General features: G+C 33.8%; 3 protein-coding genes across 3 annotated transcripts; 1 reads left to right on the top strand and 2 right to left on the bottom strand.

Annotated features, from left to right (window-relative positions):
- Positions 1-279: 279 nt before the first annotated feature.
- On the bottom strand, positions 280-4,452 carry LOC114733028 (putative receptor-like protein kinase At4g00960). Its single transcript, XM_028920439.1, has 7 exons — positions 3,648-4,452; positions 2,257-2,364; positions 2,012-2,136; positions 1,451-1,661; positions 1,037-1,274; positions 726-879; positions 280-582 (listed from the first exon to the last, which is right to left on the bottom strand). Exons 1-7 carry the CDS (start codon positions 4,450-4,452, stop codon positions 280-282), a joined length of 1,944 nt encoding a protein of 647 aa, XP_028776272.1.
- A 2,975-nt stretch (positions 4,453-7,427) lies between these two features.
- Positions 7,428-10,091, bottom strand: LOC114733029 (cysteine-rich receptor-like protein kinase 7). The gene is made up of 4 exons (XM_028920441.1): positions 9,947-10,091; positions 8,928-8,992; positions 8,662-8,789; positions 7,428-7,674 (listed from the first exon to the last, which is right to left on the bottom strand). Exons 1-4 carry the CDS (start codon positions 10,089-10,091, stop codon positions 7,428-7,430), a joined length of 585 nt encoding a protein of 194 aa, XP_028776274.1.
- Positions 10,092-16,709: 6,618 nt separating this feature from the next.
- Positions 16,710-19,084, top strand: LOC114733030 (cysteine-rich receptor-like protein kinase 10). The gene is made up of 2 exons (XM_028920442.1): positions 16,710-17,684; positions 19,008-19,084. The coding sequence occupies exons 1-2, from the start codon at positions 16,841-16,843 to the stop codon at positions 19,082-19,084; spliced, it is 921 nt and encodes a 306-aa protein (XP_028776275.1). The 5' UTR covers positions 16,710-16,840.
- Positions 19,085-19,107: the final 23 nt, after the last annotated feature.

Below are 19,107 nucleotides of genomic sequence, written 5' to 3' on the forward strand. Positions count from 1 at the left end.
ATTCAGGTCTACCAAACATTCTTCAACAAAGAATCATTGGTACATTCCATTATCTTTGTTATTGTGTCGAATAGAGTAAAACCCGAACAAAAAATCAATAGAATAACACTACAAAAACTAATGTCATGCTTGGAAAATATCATCTGTCCCTTAAATCATTACGATCAAATAATATTAATACGAGTGCAGCATAATTGTATATCTCGATTTTTGTATAGTTAAATAAGAACGCTTGCCTCTTACAGGGGGTCCAAGAAATAGAATAAATAAAGCATTGTACTAACGAGGATAGAATTCACTCATAGACACTTCAACAATGGAGCCTGATTCCTTACTTCCACTGGTATTGGGCTTCATTCCATCGTGCAGAAAGAATGCAGGTTCCCGTGGCAATGGCAGTTGAATGGAATCATTACTAAGATATGAAACAACCGTTGCCATTGTGGGTCTTGAATCTGGATTTTCTTGAACACATAACAAACCAATATGAATGCATCTGATCACTTCATTATATGACGCAAATTCTTTTATATTTAAATCTAATATCTCCAGCAACTTTTCCTCTTTCCATTGCTTCCAAGCCTATGGCAATTAAGTAACACTAATTAACACCCTTTTATAAACTTATAGAATATTGTTAAAATAATTATTTCTCTAACTTGAATAATCTTGAAGTAATTGCACGAGAAATAACAACAGGAGAGAAACATATTATCATAACTTACATAGCTCAATAGGCCATCAACATATTGTGATTCATTTTGACGGCTTGTGTTCTTCTTTCTAGTAGTGATTTCTAAAATTATAACTCCAAAACTAAAAACATCTGATTTTTCAGAATATTGTCCATACATCGCATATTCTGGAGACATATAACTACTGAAAAAGAAAAATATCAATAGTAAGAACATTGTAATGGGGGCATTATATAGTTGAGATGTAGACTTTTCGATGTCAACTTAGATACACTTATTTCTCTTCATTCAACCATATCAAGATAGCTGCAAAGCTTTAAAAGGAGAAACATAAAACTTACTACGTTCCAACAATTCTATTTGTACTTCCCTCTTGTGAGTTGATGGCAACCATTTTAGCCAATCCAAAATCAGAAATTTTTGGATTCATTTCATCATCTAATAAAATATTGCTTGGCTTTAAATCACGATGTATAATTTTAAGACGGGAATAATCATGGAGATAAAGAATTCCTCGAGCTACTCCTCCAATAATTTTACAACGCTCCATCCAACTTAATACTTTTCCTTCTGTGGAACCTGTACATAAATTTGTTGTAAGTGACTATAGAGACAAAATAAAGATAATCTAGGTATGGACAATTACAACTCTTAACATACACCAAATAGCATGAAACAGATAATTAATAACTTGCATGTAACATATGTACTATGAATTTCAATTAATAGCTAAAGTGGGTTGAGAAGAGTCAAACCAAATAGAAAGTAATCAAGGCTTCTGTTCGGAACATATTCATAGATAAGAATTTTCTCTTGTTCTTCTATGCAATATCCAAGCAAAGCTACCAAATTTCTGTGCTGGAGTTTGGCAATTAATAAAATCTCGTTCTTGAATTCTTCTGCGCCTTGACCTGAACATTTTGAAAGTCTCTTGACAGCTATTTCTTGGCCGTTTGAAAGAATGCCCTGAAATCATAGATGATTGGATTAAAAATTAAGAAACACGCATGCATGTGTTTGCCTGTCTCTATTAACATTTATATTGATGTTACTACCTTCGGTCCTAATTATAAGAACTAACTGACCAATTTGAGGAGATTAAAGAAGTAAGTTGAGTTAGTTATTTGTCCTAAATAGGTGTTATCTTTCCTAAAATATCCTTGCTAATCAAATGTATTAACTAGAACTATAATTATTAGAAGGATTATCTTGGAAAAAAATTAAATAAATATGAGAGACAAAGTGGATTGAGGTCTTATAGTTAGGACCAAAATAAAAGTCAAACAGAGTCTTATATTAAGGACCGGAGGTAGTACCTTGTAAACTCTTCCAAATCCACCTCGTCCTAATAAACACTTCTCATCTGAAAAATTATTTGTTGCAGCTTCAATAGTGACCAAACTAAATTGCAAAGGTTCTAAGTTGTTGCTTTCATTTCCAACTACACAAATACAAAATATTAAAGGATACACTAAAGCTAATAAAAGCATCGCCACAACAAGTTGGACAAGCCAAATCATATGAATTAGTTAAAATTTGTCTGAGAATGAAAATTACTCACAGTATTTTTGTCTGAGAACGGCGTTGCGTCTCTTCTTTATTAGACTATTTAAGAGATAGCAGGCGAGACGAATAAATATCCCCAAAACACCAACAGAAGCAACCACAACTATCACAATAGTCCTTGTTGACTGACCTTTCGCTTTTCCTGCACGGTAAACATCGACTCCCACGTCTCAATGTAATGACGTCATATAACAGATGACTATATCCTGTAAGATGGGGAGTGGATTTCCGTCCACCTCCATCCCATCTCAACTCTTCAAATTAAAATTAAAATGATCTATATGTTATATTTCATAAAATAATTTCATTAAATATTTTAAGTTATCATGACTAAAATTTAGTATTTTAACTTTATATATGTATTTTTAAAAAAATAATAGTTTATTAATAATTTTATAAAATATGAAATTTGAACTGTTTAAATTTTAATCAATCTTATGATTGAAATGAAAACTGGATAGGAGGGAGGAAATAGGGGTGTTCATGAAGCCATTCGCCTAGTGCGCCCGCCCGAGCTCAGAAAAAAAAAAAGTCCAGCCCAACCCGAAAATTGAAACAAAAAAAAGGATACTTTTTGGACAGGGCTGATAACGGGCAGGGTTGGACCGCGGACGGGGTACCCTGTCCTGCTCGTTTGGCCCTGCCTGAGATAAATAAATATTTTTTGTAAGATATTGTAAAAGGTTTAATTTTAATCTAAATATAATTTTATAGTACACGTAGTATATATGTGTTAATTTTAAAAAATAATTGCTATGTTTGAATTATTTAATCATAAAGATTTTTAAATGAAAAAAGTGAGTGGCTTGAAAAAGAAAAGAAAAGAAAAGGTAGGGGCATCAATTTTCTCGCGGATGGAGAGGGAAATCCAAATCCCTTCAGCGTTTCACTGTGTCGATGATGCGACACCGTTTGACCACTCAGCGCCAGGAGCTCATGGATTCGATGAGCATCTAATGCGGACTCACGGTTGCTCTGCTTTAATGTCCTGTTTTAAAATACTCCTCTAATCTTTAATATAAGACCTATTTAACTAATTTGATTAGATTAAGGAAGTTAGGTAAGTTAGTTAATAATAAGAAAAGTGACACATTTTTCCTAAAATACCATAATCATCTTTTTTAATACCCCCTCCCTTCTTTTATTTGATTATGGTTGAGGGAGTATCTATAGGGGTAATTTAGAGAAAATTGATAAATATGATAAATGGGTATTATATTTAGAACCAAGACCAACTCAAGAATTGGGTCATATATTAAGGACCGGAAGAGTAACTATTTTGGTCCCAAAATCAGCATATATAATTAATATTTTCATGAATAGATTTACTGTAATTTACTTAATTAGAAAAAAGAAATCAGCAAAGCATATAATTATGAAGCTTACCAGGATTTGGAGGAGAAAGTAGAGCCGGAGGAGGCGGCAGCGTTACTGGCAGAAGAGGCGTTGAAGAATTAAAGAACGGATACAACTCATAATGAGCGAGGCAGCTTGGATATAGCACTTTTCCTCCGATCTTCCCATCACAACACCATCTAAAGTGCCCAATCACTCCGCTCAGACACCTTCTGCAATCGGCCGACGAAAGGTCAGGCGTGCACTGAACCAGAACGTACAGAGTTTGAAACTGTACCGCCACCGCATTCGTCTTAAACTTCTTCATCTCAGCAGACTTGGAAGCCTCATCCGCCGACTGGTTCATAATAAACGTCAATACGTTCATGAATCCTGCCTGATTCGAGAAATTGGCAGGGTTCAACAATCGGAGTGTAGGCATTGTAGTGACGGTGGAGAAGAAGTTGCGATCGGAATAGCGAACCAAGCACGGATGGCGCCAGTCTACGGCCTCCTTCGAAAATCGGCATACGGAACCTATATCTAGGGTTGAGTCAGCTACGCACTGGCGGCATATGTCTTGGTTGACGTCACCCCGGCACATGAAGAGGCCGTATATGGTCTCGCTGCCGTGGCCAACGGTGGTGTTGTAGAAGTCGAGGTTGGCGGTTTTGTTGGAAGTGAAGGAAGAAAATAGAGTTTGGAGGTTAGAGTCGAAGGTACTATTGGCAGTGAAATTACTGCGGGTGGAGCAGTGAGCGTAAAACTCATTACGACCTATGAATTGAGCAGAAGAAGAATTGAGGAGGAAGCCGATGAAGAAGAAGAGTGACAAAATTATAATGTTGAAGGTCATGGCAATTAGGGGTGAAGGGTATGTTATTGATGGCGTTTGAGATGAGGATAATGCTTTCTAGTTTGAGTTAAATTTTGTGATGAAGTAAATTTTGATGGCAAGTGGGCCGCCGGAGGAACGGGGGCATCGTAATGGCAGCGAAAGGGGATCAGTTTAACCGACGATGATACAGGCAAGGTTGACCCAACTCAATGGTCAAGTCAAGCTTGTCAGGATTTTTTCCATCATCTCGGTAGGAAAAATGAGTGTTCCAAAATTTTCTACAGTTTGTGTTTTAACTTGAGATCAAGAAAGATCATCTATATCTATCAATTTCAGCCAAGCACACAAAGAGAAATTTTTTAATTAATACTCCCAAAGATCAATAAAATACCGCCAACATCTTTTTTTTTTTTTTTTTGAACCAGCAACATCACTTGCTCGTGTCATTCTGCCGATCCAAATGATATTATAGATTTATAGGGATGGATTTTATTATAGGACTTCTCAAGAAAGTTAATACAAATCTAACATAAAGAATTGTGAAATTACACTGCAAGCCAGAATTAAAAAAGAAGACTAAATTTAGAATCTGCAATTTTTGTATAATTTTACAATTTTTTTTTTCATATTTAGCAAGTCACCATGTCCTTTTCTTAAATGTCTGAGCTATTTAACACTTTTAACCAAATTTCCCAGTTTCTGCCGAATAAGTCCTTGCACATCATAGTAAGTCATACAATGACTTCACGACGTGAACAGGCTATTAATTGAGATAGGGAGACCGAAGAAAAATGCGACAGTCGTGAAAAACTGATAATTATGAAATTTGTTAGATATTTTCGGCATGCCATGCTTACTAAAAATAATCATGCAAATTAAATAAATTATTAAATTTTTAATATTCTTTTATGTGAAAAATTTTCTATAATTAAAACAAAATAAGAGGAAAATATATGTATTTTATTCTTAAAATATCCATCGCTTTATTTTAACGATGATGCCAACAAGATACCTAGACATCATAAATCGTAATGCTTTACAATCCCCCACAATTTATTAATTGATTTTAAATGTTTCTATTCTTTTTTGACTAAATAAAATGTTTCCATTCAAAACTTTTATTTCAACAGACACTCGTAATAAACCAAAAGCGATATTTTTCACCTAGTTATTTTTCCTTTAACTGTTTATACATTATATTATATTATGTCATAGAAAAAAACAAGAAAACCATCCTATCATACCCAGTTTTTACCATTTCATTAATGATTTATTACAAATTGATATTGTCTTCGTACGTGTTTAATTAATTCATATTATAAAGATGTAATTCATTCTATTCTCTATCTTTTAATGATAGCCTCTTTTTTTGGTTGACTTTCCAAACATAATACCCAATATTCATTCATAATATTGAAATAGTTACATTAATATGTGTTCATTTTCATCTGATAATTTTTAAAATGTAGAAAAATTCTTATTTTCCCAACTATTTATCACACAACTTTCTTAATTAAAGCGTACATACACAGCAGTTGACCTCAAAAATCTTTTGAGAATGCTCCAAAGCCAATTCAGCTTGACCAGCAAATGAAATAATATAGCTAGTGCGGAATTATATAGTCCATCGTTAATTTTTTTTATTTTGGGAAACTAAAAGAAAATGTTGTTTTGAATATTAGTTAATGGCACATCCTAATTAGGTGTTATCCAAAAAGAAGGCTCCAAAATTTGTTATCTGCATGAATTCATTAATTAAAGCGTAGATACACCGCAATTGACCTTAAAAGTCTTCCGCGAATGCTCCAAAGCCTATCCAACTTGATCCGATGGTCCATCCTCAAGTTTTTCATTTTGAGAAATAAAATTAAAATGAAAAATGTTGTTTTCAATGACATATATAATGAGCAATATTAATTACTCCTCCGGTTCTTATTATAAGACCCTATGTGACTTTTTATTTGGTCCTAATTATAAGACCCCAATCCATTTTGTCTCTTATATTTATGTATTTTTTTTCAAGATAATCCTTCTAATAATGATAGTTTTAGCCAATATACTTAATTAGCAAGAATATTTTAGGAATGACAACACTTATTTATTATAAATAACCAACTTAACTTACTTCCGTAATTATATTTCTTTAAATAAGTCAATTGGGTCTTATAATTAGGATCGGAGGAGTAGTTAGTGACACATCCTAAGGTATCATCCGAAGAGAAGACTCCAAGACTCGTCATCTACACGACATTATTAAAGCGTACATAGACCGCAGTTGACTTAAAAATTCTTTCGAGAAGAATGCTCTAAAAATTGAAATAATGTAACATGAAATTATAGTCCATCCTCATTTTTTTTCCAAAAAAAATTAAATGAAGGTGTTGTTTTCAATAACAGATAATGATATGTGCAGTCATAATATTGAGATTATTAGGCTGGTGCGTAATAGTGATGATGCTGTCATAATGTGATAGGCATCGCTAAAGCCATAATGGTTCCTCTCTTTCTAATGTTGTAGGTTTCCAGGCTGGGCCGTAGGGTTTTTCAAAACGGGCTCATTCTTGTGGTTCTATATAGTTGGGCTTTATCAACAAGACATAAATTCTTGGGGACCCAAAGTTGCTTAAACCTCCTTTAAGATCTAAGTCATTTTATTTTTGTTAGGAATCAGGATTACCATTTCCCATAAGGCCATAACTACTTTTTTGTTTTGGTGGGGGAAAAGACACAGTTTAAAAAAGAACATATGAAAATACTGTAATAATTATACATTAATTTTAGCATTTAAATAATAAAGTAAAATGTACAGCAAGAATATATATTCACAAACAGATAACATCTACGTCATTAATTAGTGCTTTTTTTTTTAAAAGTTCATATCCTTTTGCGATCCAAAACTTGAAGATCGACCCAGAATATTCTGTCTTTTTGGCCAAAAAAGGGAGTAAGAAGGAAATTTGACAATGATTCCGAAGTATAAGGCTTCATATATGCTAACGAGGAAAAGATGGTGTCATAGATATTTCATTGACAGAAGATGGAATGGAATTGTTGGCAGAAGCAGAATGATGACCCGAATTTGGGTCCATCCTACCATGGACATAAAATGCGGGTTTGCGAGGAAATGGTAATTCCACACAAAGATTACTTAAATATGGAACAACTCTTGACATGGGAGGCGTATCCTCTGCTTTCTCTTGAGCACACACAATAATCCAATCTGGATGCACTTTATCACTTCTGTTTCACAACAACATTCTTTCAACTTCGGATCCATCATTTCTAATGGCGTCTCACCTCCCCTCCACTGGTTCCAAGCCTGCAAAATTTTCACAGTACACATATGTCAATTGATATTTGCCGTTTCTTCTTATAACTTTCTATGCATCAGGCGATGATATAATTATTGAGGCACGATGGCATCACACTGCTTCAGCTTATTTATATCAACATTTATCTATTGAAATTTGACAAAAATGAATACGTACAATTCATCAAGTGATATGTTTCAAAGTTACAAGTCATAGCAAGTAACAACTAACGTAAGTTAAGAGGTCATTAATGCTGGGTAATTCATAAGAACAATAATTTTTCCGCCCACCTATAATCTCCAACATTATAACTCCAAAACTAAAGATATCCAGTTTTTCTGAAATTTACATACTCAGGAGGCCGCCGCAGAAAAGAAAAATATCCGGCCAATATAAGCCAATGAGAAACAACATTTTACATGTCGGAACAAATAGAAGAACAAAGTAATGAAGTGGGGTAAGGGATTCAGCATTCACTAACTCACTATGTCCCAACTATCCTCCTTGTTCTTTCTTGTTCTTGATCTATCATCACCATTCTTGCCATTCCAAAATCAGAAAGCTTTGGATTCATGTTTTCATCTAATAAAATATTGCTAGGCTTAAGATCATGATGTATAATTTTAAGATGTGAATGCTCATGAAGATAAAGAATTGCTCGAACAATGCCTTCAATGATTTTAAAGCACTTGGACAAATTTAACAAGAGTTGATCTTGAGAATCTGTAAATATATATCAATAATAACAAGATAAAGGTGTTAGACTTCAACAGTAAATGTGTCGGTGAAAAATAAAAATAAATAAAACTTGAGAGCAGACGTAAATGCCAATCCAAAGAGAAAGTAGTCGAGGCTTTTATTGGGTGCAAATTCGTAAACAAGTATCTTCTCATGCTCTTATAACCAAAATCCCAACAATGTCACTAGATTTCTATGTTGAAGTTTAGCTATTAGTAAAATCTCATTCTTAAATTCCAGGGTGCCTTGCTCAGAGCTCGTGAAGAGTCTCTTCACAGCAATTTTCTGTCCATTAGAAAGAGTACCCTAAGACCATGCATAAGTGAAAATTAGCATTTGCAACTATAATCAAATATGGATTAGTCATTAGTATTGGGTACTATAGATATATAACTGTTGAAAAGATGTTAACACTTGCATTATGGACATAAAATAATTTCTCACCTTGTAAACTTCTCCAAATCCTCCTTGACCTATCCTGTTCTGAACTGAAGACCTGTTTGTTGCAGCTTCAATTGTAGCGAAATCGAATTGCAGTAACTCCAGGGTAGTACATTCAGTTTATATATGTACTTTTCAAAGAAGCATATCCATTCTAGGCATAATATATATATATATATATATAGGGAGAGCATGGTTGGTTTGATTTTCTATTTTCTGTTTCACAAAACGTACAGTTTTCTTTGAGAATGGCATATCACCTCCTTGCCTTCATTCGTAGCAAATAGATGACGAAATAGGACAGCAGGACTGTAATAACGACTGGGATGACCACCGCGATAATGATCCGTGACCTGACTTTTTTGCCTCCTGTGCAACAAAATATTTGCTATAACATTGATAATACTATTTCCGATCGAGCTAGTTGATTAATTTAAATAGATTAAGAAAATTAGTTAAGCTAGTTATTTGTAATAAATATGAGTTGTCTTTCCTAAAATATCCTTGCTAATTAAATGTATTGACTAGAATTACCATTATTATAAGAACTACCTTGAGAAAAGTTAGATAAATTAAAAGACAAAATAGGTTGAGGTCATATATTTAGAATAAAAATAAATGTCAAACGAACTTTTGTATTAAAGAGTAGAGGAGGTAGTAATAGGTGAATGTTGTCTTTTTTCCACCAATTTTTCTCTTAAGGTACAATGAAATAATTTATTTTTTATTATCTAAAAAATAATTTATTTGCATTCTAATGCCATCAAAATGGACGAAGTTGGCCCACAAAAATAAGGCCTATCATAAAGTCATTTGAGCCAGACAGCCTTCATTCGTTGGGCATGTGACAAAATTGTGAACTTGACCCACATTAAGGTTTCATTAAAAACCAGTAGTGCTGGTCAAAAAATTAAAAACTAGTAGTAACATATATCTCAAAATCGGTGACGTATAAATTTTTTCCCCCCTGAAAATCGGCGACGTATAAAATGAATAATTAGCCATTTAGAAGAGAACTTTACCTTCTGGCGCTGAGCCCTCTTTACCGCCATCAACAGGAACAGAATCATGTGAGACACGCTCAGGCGAACGCGCGTGAACAACCTCAACCTCTCTGTAAAAGAGTCGCAACCCAAACATGAGACTGCAGCGTGGATACAGAACCATTTCGCCGTCTCTCCCAAGGCAACACAACGGATGGAATATCCGCCATCATATCCCCCAGACATCTCCGGCAATCTCCGCTCGTCAAATCGTGGGAGCATTTAAATATTGGTACAGCATCAGCATATAGTTCAATTCAAATTACTTGGTTCTAAGATTCCATCATATATTGACATATTTATGTGTGATTTTATATATCTATTGTAGGGGCCACATGTCTTCAGAATACATCAAGTTTGGACTATTTTCTAAGAAATCATATGTTTACAGTTTTGAAGTCATTGTTTTAAAAATTATAAGTGAAAGGAATATACATTCTCAATGTGAATCTCATGAGAATCTCAATACACTGGCAGACTTTTAAGGGATGTAAGCATAGTAAACTTTTAATATTTCTTAAACGATCAACCCTGTCATAACTGTCATTATTATAATTGGAGCCTATGATAACAATATTCTATAATCAAATTAGTAGCAGAGCCCTATTTAAATGAACGTGGTATGCTTGGAAGCATTGGAGGGATGAAAGATTGATAGAGATATTGGATTCGAATCTAACAGAAGCTGGGTCACATGGTGAAATAATCAAATGCGTCCATATCAGCTTGTTGTGTGTCCAGAGAAATCCAGGAGCAAGGCCTTCCATGAATAAAGTTGTTCAATATCTGAGTAATGATTCAATGCAATTGCCAGTTCCTCAAGAACCAGCATTCTTCATCCGTAGTCAAATGGAACCAGCGGCAACCAGTAGAGCAATGGAGGCTCTACTTGGCAACCATAGTCAATATTCCATCAACGAAATGTCGGAGAGTATAATGTCTCCTCGCTAGATATATCATAGGAGCCTTCAACTTTTGCCTTTATTTTCTCATTGCATAAGCATGATCTTATTTTTAAAACACGTGTGCAATAACAATTTGATTATTTCAAATTCGGTTTTGTCTTTATTGGCCCCTTTCCTCTTCGTCTTCCGTCCATTATAAGAGGCTCTATCTTTATATTTATGCAATACCTCAGTCTTGTGGATACCAACCAGAGCATCGGTGTTTAAGAAAAAGAAGAAATAAAAGCCTTGTCCTAGTGAGAATAAAATTCACTCAACGACACCTCATTCCAGAGCATGATTCGTCTTCCAAATCAATTGGTGAGCCCCGTATATTCCACAATGCCCCAAAAAGCATGCTTCTCTGGAAGTGAAAACTGAATTGAATCATTGCTGGAATATATATATATATATATATATAGGTAAAACAATTGCAGCCGTGCGCAAAGGCTTTGCATTTGGATCTTATATTGAATAAAAAACAACCCTGATGCGAATGGATGCACTTAAATCACTTCATTACATGATCTGAATTCATTATTTACCCTTGAACCCAATATCTCTAACAATTTTTCATCCCTCTATCGATCACAGGGCTGTAACAAAGCAAAACTTGCTGTTATAATCATCTCCCTTCCATTATTAATTAGCTTATATAACATGGTTCAAAATTAAAATAATCTTCTGCGTGCATCTGAGGCAGGATTATGAGGAGATTCAACATATATGGTAATCTTGACATTAGTATTATGCAATACTATATTTTCCATTACTGATATATTTAAGATGATGTATGATGTTTCTTATAACATCTCAGTTCCGCCACAGCCATCGAACAAAGGAGATCTGCATTTTCTCGCTCCAGCTAATTTAACCCTTGCTCCTTATATTTAAGGATCATTTTGGTGCAGTAACATAAAAATACTTCTTCTCTAATTGACTGGGTGCCAAACTGAGCCTCGGTGGCCAAGGACAAGTTGCAATAAAAGCCTTGTACTACCGAGGATAGAATTCACTTATAGACATTTCATTAATAGATTCTTTCGTGTCGGTATTAAGCTCCATTTGGCCCTCCAGAAAAAAAGCAGGTTCTTGTGGAAATGGCAATTGAATTGAATCATTGCTAAGATATGAAACAACTGTAGCCATACAAGGCATTACCTCTGGATTTTCTTGTACGCATAACAACCCAATTTGGATGAACTTGTTCACTTCACTCAACGATTCAGATTCATTTAGACTTGAATCCAATGCCTCTAATATCTTTTCTTCCTAATCACAACATGCTAGTACTGTTTATTGATATGCCCTACGCTTCGTGTTTTATTTTCGAATAATGTTCTTTTTGGTAATTTTTGTGTGAATAATATTGACGATTGATCAATTCCTTCAAAATAATACCTCTTGTTCTGACTATAAAAGCTAGTTCATTAATTTAAAGAGATTAAGAAAATAAGTTAAATTAGTTATTTGTAGTAAATATGTGTTGTATTTCCTAAAATATCCTTGATAATCGAGTGTATTAGCTAAAACTACTATTGTTAGAAGGACTACCTTGGAAAAAATACTACCTACCTCCGGTCCTAATTATAAGATCCAGTTGACTTATTTGAGGAGATTAAGGAAGCAAGTTAAGTTAGTTATTTGTAATAAATAAGTGTTGTCATTCCTAAAATATCCTTGCTAATTAAGTGTATTGGTTAGAATTATCATTATTAGAAGGACTGTCTTGAAAAAAAATACATAAATATGAGAGACAAAATGGATTGGGGTCTTATAATTAGGACCAAACAAAAAGTCAAATAGGGTATTATATTAAGGACCGGAGGTAGTACATAAACATGATAGACAAAGTGGATTGGAGTTTTATATTTAAGACCAAAATAAAAATCAAATGAGGTTTTATATTAAAGATAGGAAAGGAAGTAGAAGACTACCCATACTGACGCAACGATGACTCGTGAAACAGACAAATGCATAACAACCAAATTGGCATAACCTACAGCAGTTCTTTGATGTAATGTGATGCCGCATTGACGGTTGCGAACCATACAGGAATTTTATTAGTACAAAAAAAAAAACGTTCGATTTCGTTCAAGTTAAAAATTTAGAAGTCTCTCCGAAAATTTTTTTTAACTTCCCAGGCCATTCAGATTTACTAATCAAAATCAAGATGTGTTGGGACGTGAAGTTTCACAATTTTGTTCAAAAACAAAATTTAGGAGTTACTGAGTTACACTGGCTGGGAGTTGAAACTTTCCCTCAAATTTTATTAGCTGATCAAAATCCCGATTTGTGGATCCCCTGTTTTTCCAAACTCCGTCCCGTTTTTGTGTTTCAAATTATATAGGAAAAATCTTTAAAAAATACTTTTTAAATTTTAAAATATCAAATCAGTAATTATTACAAAAATGTATTGTGCCTTACGTTTCAAATGTAGTCAATTTCTATTAAAATATAATAAATAAGATTAATTTAAAATTTTAAAATTTAAGAGGTATTTTTTTGAGATTTTTTTTCTTTACGCATTGCTTGATGGCCTGTAATGTTGATTTACTTTTCCTCATTTAAAATAACTCTAAGAAGGCATTTTACTTTCTTGTCTCACATTTACTTTACTACTTCAGTCTGCAATACGGTCCAGATTTCGACATGCACATAGCGAAAAGGGCAAAAAAGGCAATTGCTTCATTTAAAGGATATAAAAGTATTATTATAATGCTTTCCAAATCTACCCGTACTAAAAATTAACCACGTTAAACGGAAGTTGGGTCATTGATTGTATAAAAGAGTAAAATAGGAACAAACTCATTTAATTATATTTATCAGGTATTTTCAATATTTTTCATTGGAAAAAATCACCAACCTCATTAATTATTCTTTAAAAAATATAAATTAGAGATAAAACTATACATTCATATAATAAATTTAGTAGTGTGCTTCTATTGAGGAAAGAAACTTTTTTACCCTATAAACATCACCAGAGGAGCATCATGTACTCTGAGTTTTAGAGAGTTAAACATTTGCTTCCTTAAATGTTCCAACGGTTTCTGGTAAATTTTTCAATTTTTCAGTTGAAGAATAAAGGAGAAATTAGAATGAAAGAGAATGATTTTTATGAGAGAAGATAATAAAAATTATAATTATTTAAAAAGATCAAAAATGAAAATATAAATTTGAAACATTAAATTACCCTTAATTAAAATTGAACCTCTTACATTCCCTCCTACAATTTTTTTTAATAAAAATTAGGAATAACTGAAATATCACTTTTTTAATATAAAAAAATTTAGTCCTTCTATTTTTTAACTCATCTGAACGGTCTAGAATTAGCTCTGAGCACTCATCTAAACGGTCTGAAATATCACGTGGTGACTGGCAATGATTGAAAAATGTGCAATGCGTGGAGACACCAGTGAGAACGTGAGCTAAAAGTGAGATGGCGGAAAATTGAAAGTTAGTTGTGGAAAATAAAAGAAGGCTTTCTAAAGTCTTCCCGCACGACCGTGACAATCGTGACATGATCGACTTGCTGGTCCATGAAATTGAGATGAGCAAATATAAAAGAAAAGGTTATTCTAAGAAATATACGATTTTGAAAATGTCACATGATCAGTTCGCCGGGGGAAAAAAAAAACATACTTCCAGTTTTAAAGAACATAAAAAAAAAAAAGGTCAAGGGAATTTTGATAATTAATCAACAAAACTTAAGTTCGATTTAACCCCTTGATACTGCAGAGATGTATTTCAAAATTGTTATTCTTTACTGAAAATTTCTCCCTACAGTAGTCTTCGAATGAAATTCTCTCTCCAAAACACGTGTATGATAAGAAATTGATTGTTTTAAATTTGCCTCTTAATTTTATTCGGTTTGTGATGGATATTTTTCCCTCTTTTTTCCTTTTTTTTGGGGGGGGGGCGCTCTGAGAGTGCATGTCCTAAAAATGATGGTGCATTGTGATTATGATCCGTCTAGCTAATTGCTCTTTATTTTAGTGGACAATATCATTCTTCTCATGGATTGGAAATTCACACACGTACAGAAAAGTCTTCCCCTGCATGACAAAGCTTTCTACGTTGGAAAATGAAAATCATACGGGAACTTCCCCTTCCGTGAAAGCCGGGTTCCTACCCCTGTAATCACATGTAAACACTTTATTTTGTCCAGGTCAATTAAAAAACAAAAACAAAAACAAAAATAAAAATAAAAAATAGTAAAAAAAAAATTTTTGATTCTTTCTTGGACGCCAAGTTTAAAAAGCCACATGTGGCAAATAAAAAAAAAATTTCTTACAATAAATGATAATAAAATGAAAGGTATGAATTAAAAGCCAATTAACCTCCAAATTAGAAAATATAGAGTGGAATCTTTAAAAAAAGGAGAAAGTAAAAAAAATTTCAAAAACCAAAATCAAAATCCCTCATTAAAGATGATTGGCTCCTGAATTTGAAAATATCTTTCGGTGTCATTATTATGAAAAATAAAAATTAAATACAAAATCAGGACTTGATGATGATTTCATGTCTAAATTTGAAAGATAAAAAAAATTGAGATTTTATATTTAAAACTGTTAACTAATTTTTATATTTAAAACCAAAAGTAATAAATAAGGGTCCCGGATTTTTCCCAGGGGTTTCATGTCAATTACCGTTATGGGCCAAACCCAACCCACTTTAGTTGGACTGAACCTTTCTGGTCACCGGTCAGCACAAGGATAAAGGTCGTCATCGCTTGCAATGGCACGGAAGGGGTTGACTGACGATGATGAACAACGACGCAAGTCAACGTTTTGCTTTCGAATTTTCCATTCGTTTACTCCGTAGCCTTTTCCAATTATCCATTGGGAAATTTTGGCCAAAAAAATTATCTGTGAGAAAATAGAATCTTTGGAAATTGAAAAATACACCCCATCAAGAAGGAATCTTCTTTTAATAGAGGCAGAAAGATGATCCAAAAGGCACGTTAGTGGTGGAAAATAAGAATGTTTCCTAAAGTCTTCCCCAGGGGACCCAAGGTATGACATGACCAGAATAACACATTTTAAAAAATTATTTATTTGAAATTAAACTGAACGTGTTTTTTAAATAATCAGGTGAAATTTTGAGGTGAATTTTACTATTCATCACATAAAAATATAGTGGATTTATTATAGCTTTTATAATATAAATTGAGATTGACATATTGATTAATGATTTAACTGCACGTTAATTTATATATTCGAGAAAAGGATGTGTCTAATGATTTTTTATAGTTTTCAAAAAGGAGTCAGAAAGGTATAAGTTTAACTTCATTTACTTTGGGCATCTGAAGAATTTGGTGGAGGGAAAAAGTGGCGTCAGTGGAGACTAATAAAGAAGAGTAAGAAAATTTTGTGGCAAACCATAAGAATAGACTTGATAACTGTTAACGGTGAGCGTGTATTACTGGTGGTCGACTGAGATAAGGCAACGGCTTTATCTATAATCCTTGAGTTTTTATTACTTATTAGCTTTATTGCCATAATATGTAGCTTAAATCTGATTATTTTATATTTGGATATGTTCTTAGCTCCATCTCTCTCGTTGATCTTTAATTTTAATTTATTAATTTTTTTTTCAATTGCTTAAGCGTTTGTTGTTTAGGTTACAGGAGGTCGCTCCTACAATAACGAAGAAATTTGTGACGATCAATTTTACTTGATTTGTAAAGATGGATGCGTTATGGTTCTCTTTCGTCTTATTGCTCTTTGTTTTTGTGGACAATATCATTCTTCTTATCCAGTCATTGGCGCAAATTAAAGTGTCATAAGGTAAGGACAGACTTGCCGTGGCAAAGCTTTCTGCTCTGGGATATGGAAATCATATACAAATTAATTTCCGTTCCGTGAGAGCTCGCTTCACTTTGATTACTTGAACATTAACCTGTGTATTAGGAGCACTCACGAACAAGATGGATATGCCATTTCTGAAACTGCTATCCTATTTTCTGCTTCTCACCTTCTTGAATTTCGCTTCTACTTCTGAAGTAGACATCCCTGCTTACTATGACCACAACTGCACAAGGAATAAAAACTTCACTTCCAATAGCCCCTACCAGTTCAACCTTAACACTCTTTTAATTTCCTTCTATTCCATGGCCACCCGCACTAACACCACTCCTGAATTCTACAACACCAGCGTTGGCAGCACAAGCATGAACGACGCCGTATATGGAGAGTACATGTGCCGAGGTGATGTTCCCAGTCAGGTCTGTCGAGATTGCGTTCAGGACGCCACAAATAGAATAGCCTCGATGTGTCCCTACAACAAAGAGGCAATCATCTGGTACGAGCAGTGCTTCCTCCGCTATTCCGACTGCTCTTTCTTCTCCACCCTCCAACAACAGCCTGCTCACAGCGTGCTATCGATCGAGTGTCGTGACTATACTGCTAGAGAATGCTACGGATCCATCCAAATCGGAAATGGAAGAGATAAGACATGCAAGGAAGCGAACAAGACATTGAATGATGCGGTGGTGGAGGCAGCGACATCAGGGCCCACAGGTACCAAGAAATTCACAACAAAAGAAGCAAACTTGAGTACTGGGGAATCGCTATACGCTCTTGCAGAGTGCACGCCGGATCTGTCCCCACAATTCTGTGGTGAGTGTCTACATGGCCTGATAGAAGATATTCTGAAGGACGAGGACTGCGTGGGTGTTCGATGGCAGAATCCGAGCTGTTATTTGGGACTCGAAAAATACCAATTTTATTATAAGGGCAACCAGCATCCCTCCATTGGTTCCACTTATCCAGGTAACGTTACCATGATTTTTTTCCCTTTCCTTTTCTTTCCTCTTCTTACGCGCGACTGCGCGAGTTGATAATTCGGCTATTTTTATAAGCGGCCAAAAACCATGGAGAAGAAGAAAAGACTTCCCTCGTCGCTGGATTAATACTCCCACATATTTGATTTTGCTCTGATTTAATTTTTATGCATGTTATGTTTTTCTTTCTGCGTAATACTTCATAATTTATTGATACAATCAGTCGTCTCTCCACGCGCAGATAATTCAAAATTTGGTCACTCTGCATAAATTTCAAAAAACACAATAAAGTAAAAGTGTAAAATAAATTAATTTTTATATATTCATTAATGATTAGTATAATATATATATATAAGAAAACAAAAACATGATATGTATATATATAGTTGATTTCTTGTTTATTTATTTTTAATTGTTTCTCAAATATGTTTAAGAATTAAAAATATTTCGATGTATATACTTTTCTTTTCTTTTTTGAAAGAGTTGGTTTTTCAAGGGACAATTATATCCAACGAAATCCATCCTTCAGGATAGAACTTACAGCTTCTCTCTCTAAAGAGATTGGATGATGTTATTGTGATACCGTGCCGTTGGTTATTTGGAAAGTTCTCAAATTAAATTAACAATTGAAAATTGGATCCAGTGAGAGTTCCTTCATATTTTTGTCCCGCCTACTAAAAGTCCGGAAAGCTTTTCCATATGTTTCCTTTGTGACCCGCGTTTTTTCAGCCTCGTACTTCGACATCAAAGCTATAAATTTAATGTTTTAATTCCTTAATACTGCTTCCGGTCTTAATTACAAAACCTCGTTTGTAAATTACAGATAATGTCTTATAATTAGGATCAAAAGTAGTACATTCTTTCCATTATTTTTTTATTTTTCATAAAAGTGGCACAATCCATTGCCCTCTATAATTTTTTTTCCTTGGGATTGATTATGTATGTTCTTTCAAATTAAAGGTTACATACATGCGAACTTTTAATAGTTGTCACTAATTTGCACTAAAAAAAATTCAAGGATTAAAGTCAAAGGAGATACGTCTTTGCCAATTTATTTTTTAGTTAACTTTTCCTATTTTTAAATTGAAGATGTGACTGAATTTTTTAGAAATAATTATCCAATTAAAGTGAGAGTTAAAAAAGAAAAAAAAATTGTTCACCTTTCAAAAACGAAAACAGCAGTTTACTCGTAATTAAAGTACAATGATATTTCCTTACTTCAATTACTTATTAAAGTATTAATTGGTTATTTATGAATGGTACGTCAAGGCCATGACATAGTCATAAACATTTTGTTTCTTTTATTGAAAAGGGCTCGGAAGTCCTACTCTTGCAGACTGGAATTGCTCGACCACCGAAAACAATTTACTCATAATTAAAGTACAATGATGTTTTCTTTACTTGTTGAAGCA

The sequence above is a fragment of the Neltuma alba genome, unplaced genomic scaffold (genome assembly GCF_004799145.2).
Source record: "Neltuma alba isolate B1F8T4 unplaced genomic scaffold, ASM479914v2 tig00012963_pilon, whole genome shotgun sequence".
Lineage (NCBI taxonomy): Eukaryota > Viridiplantae > Streptophyta > Magnoliopsida > Fabales > Fabaceae > Neltuma > Neltuma alba.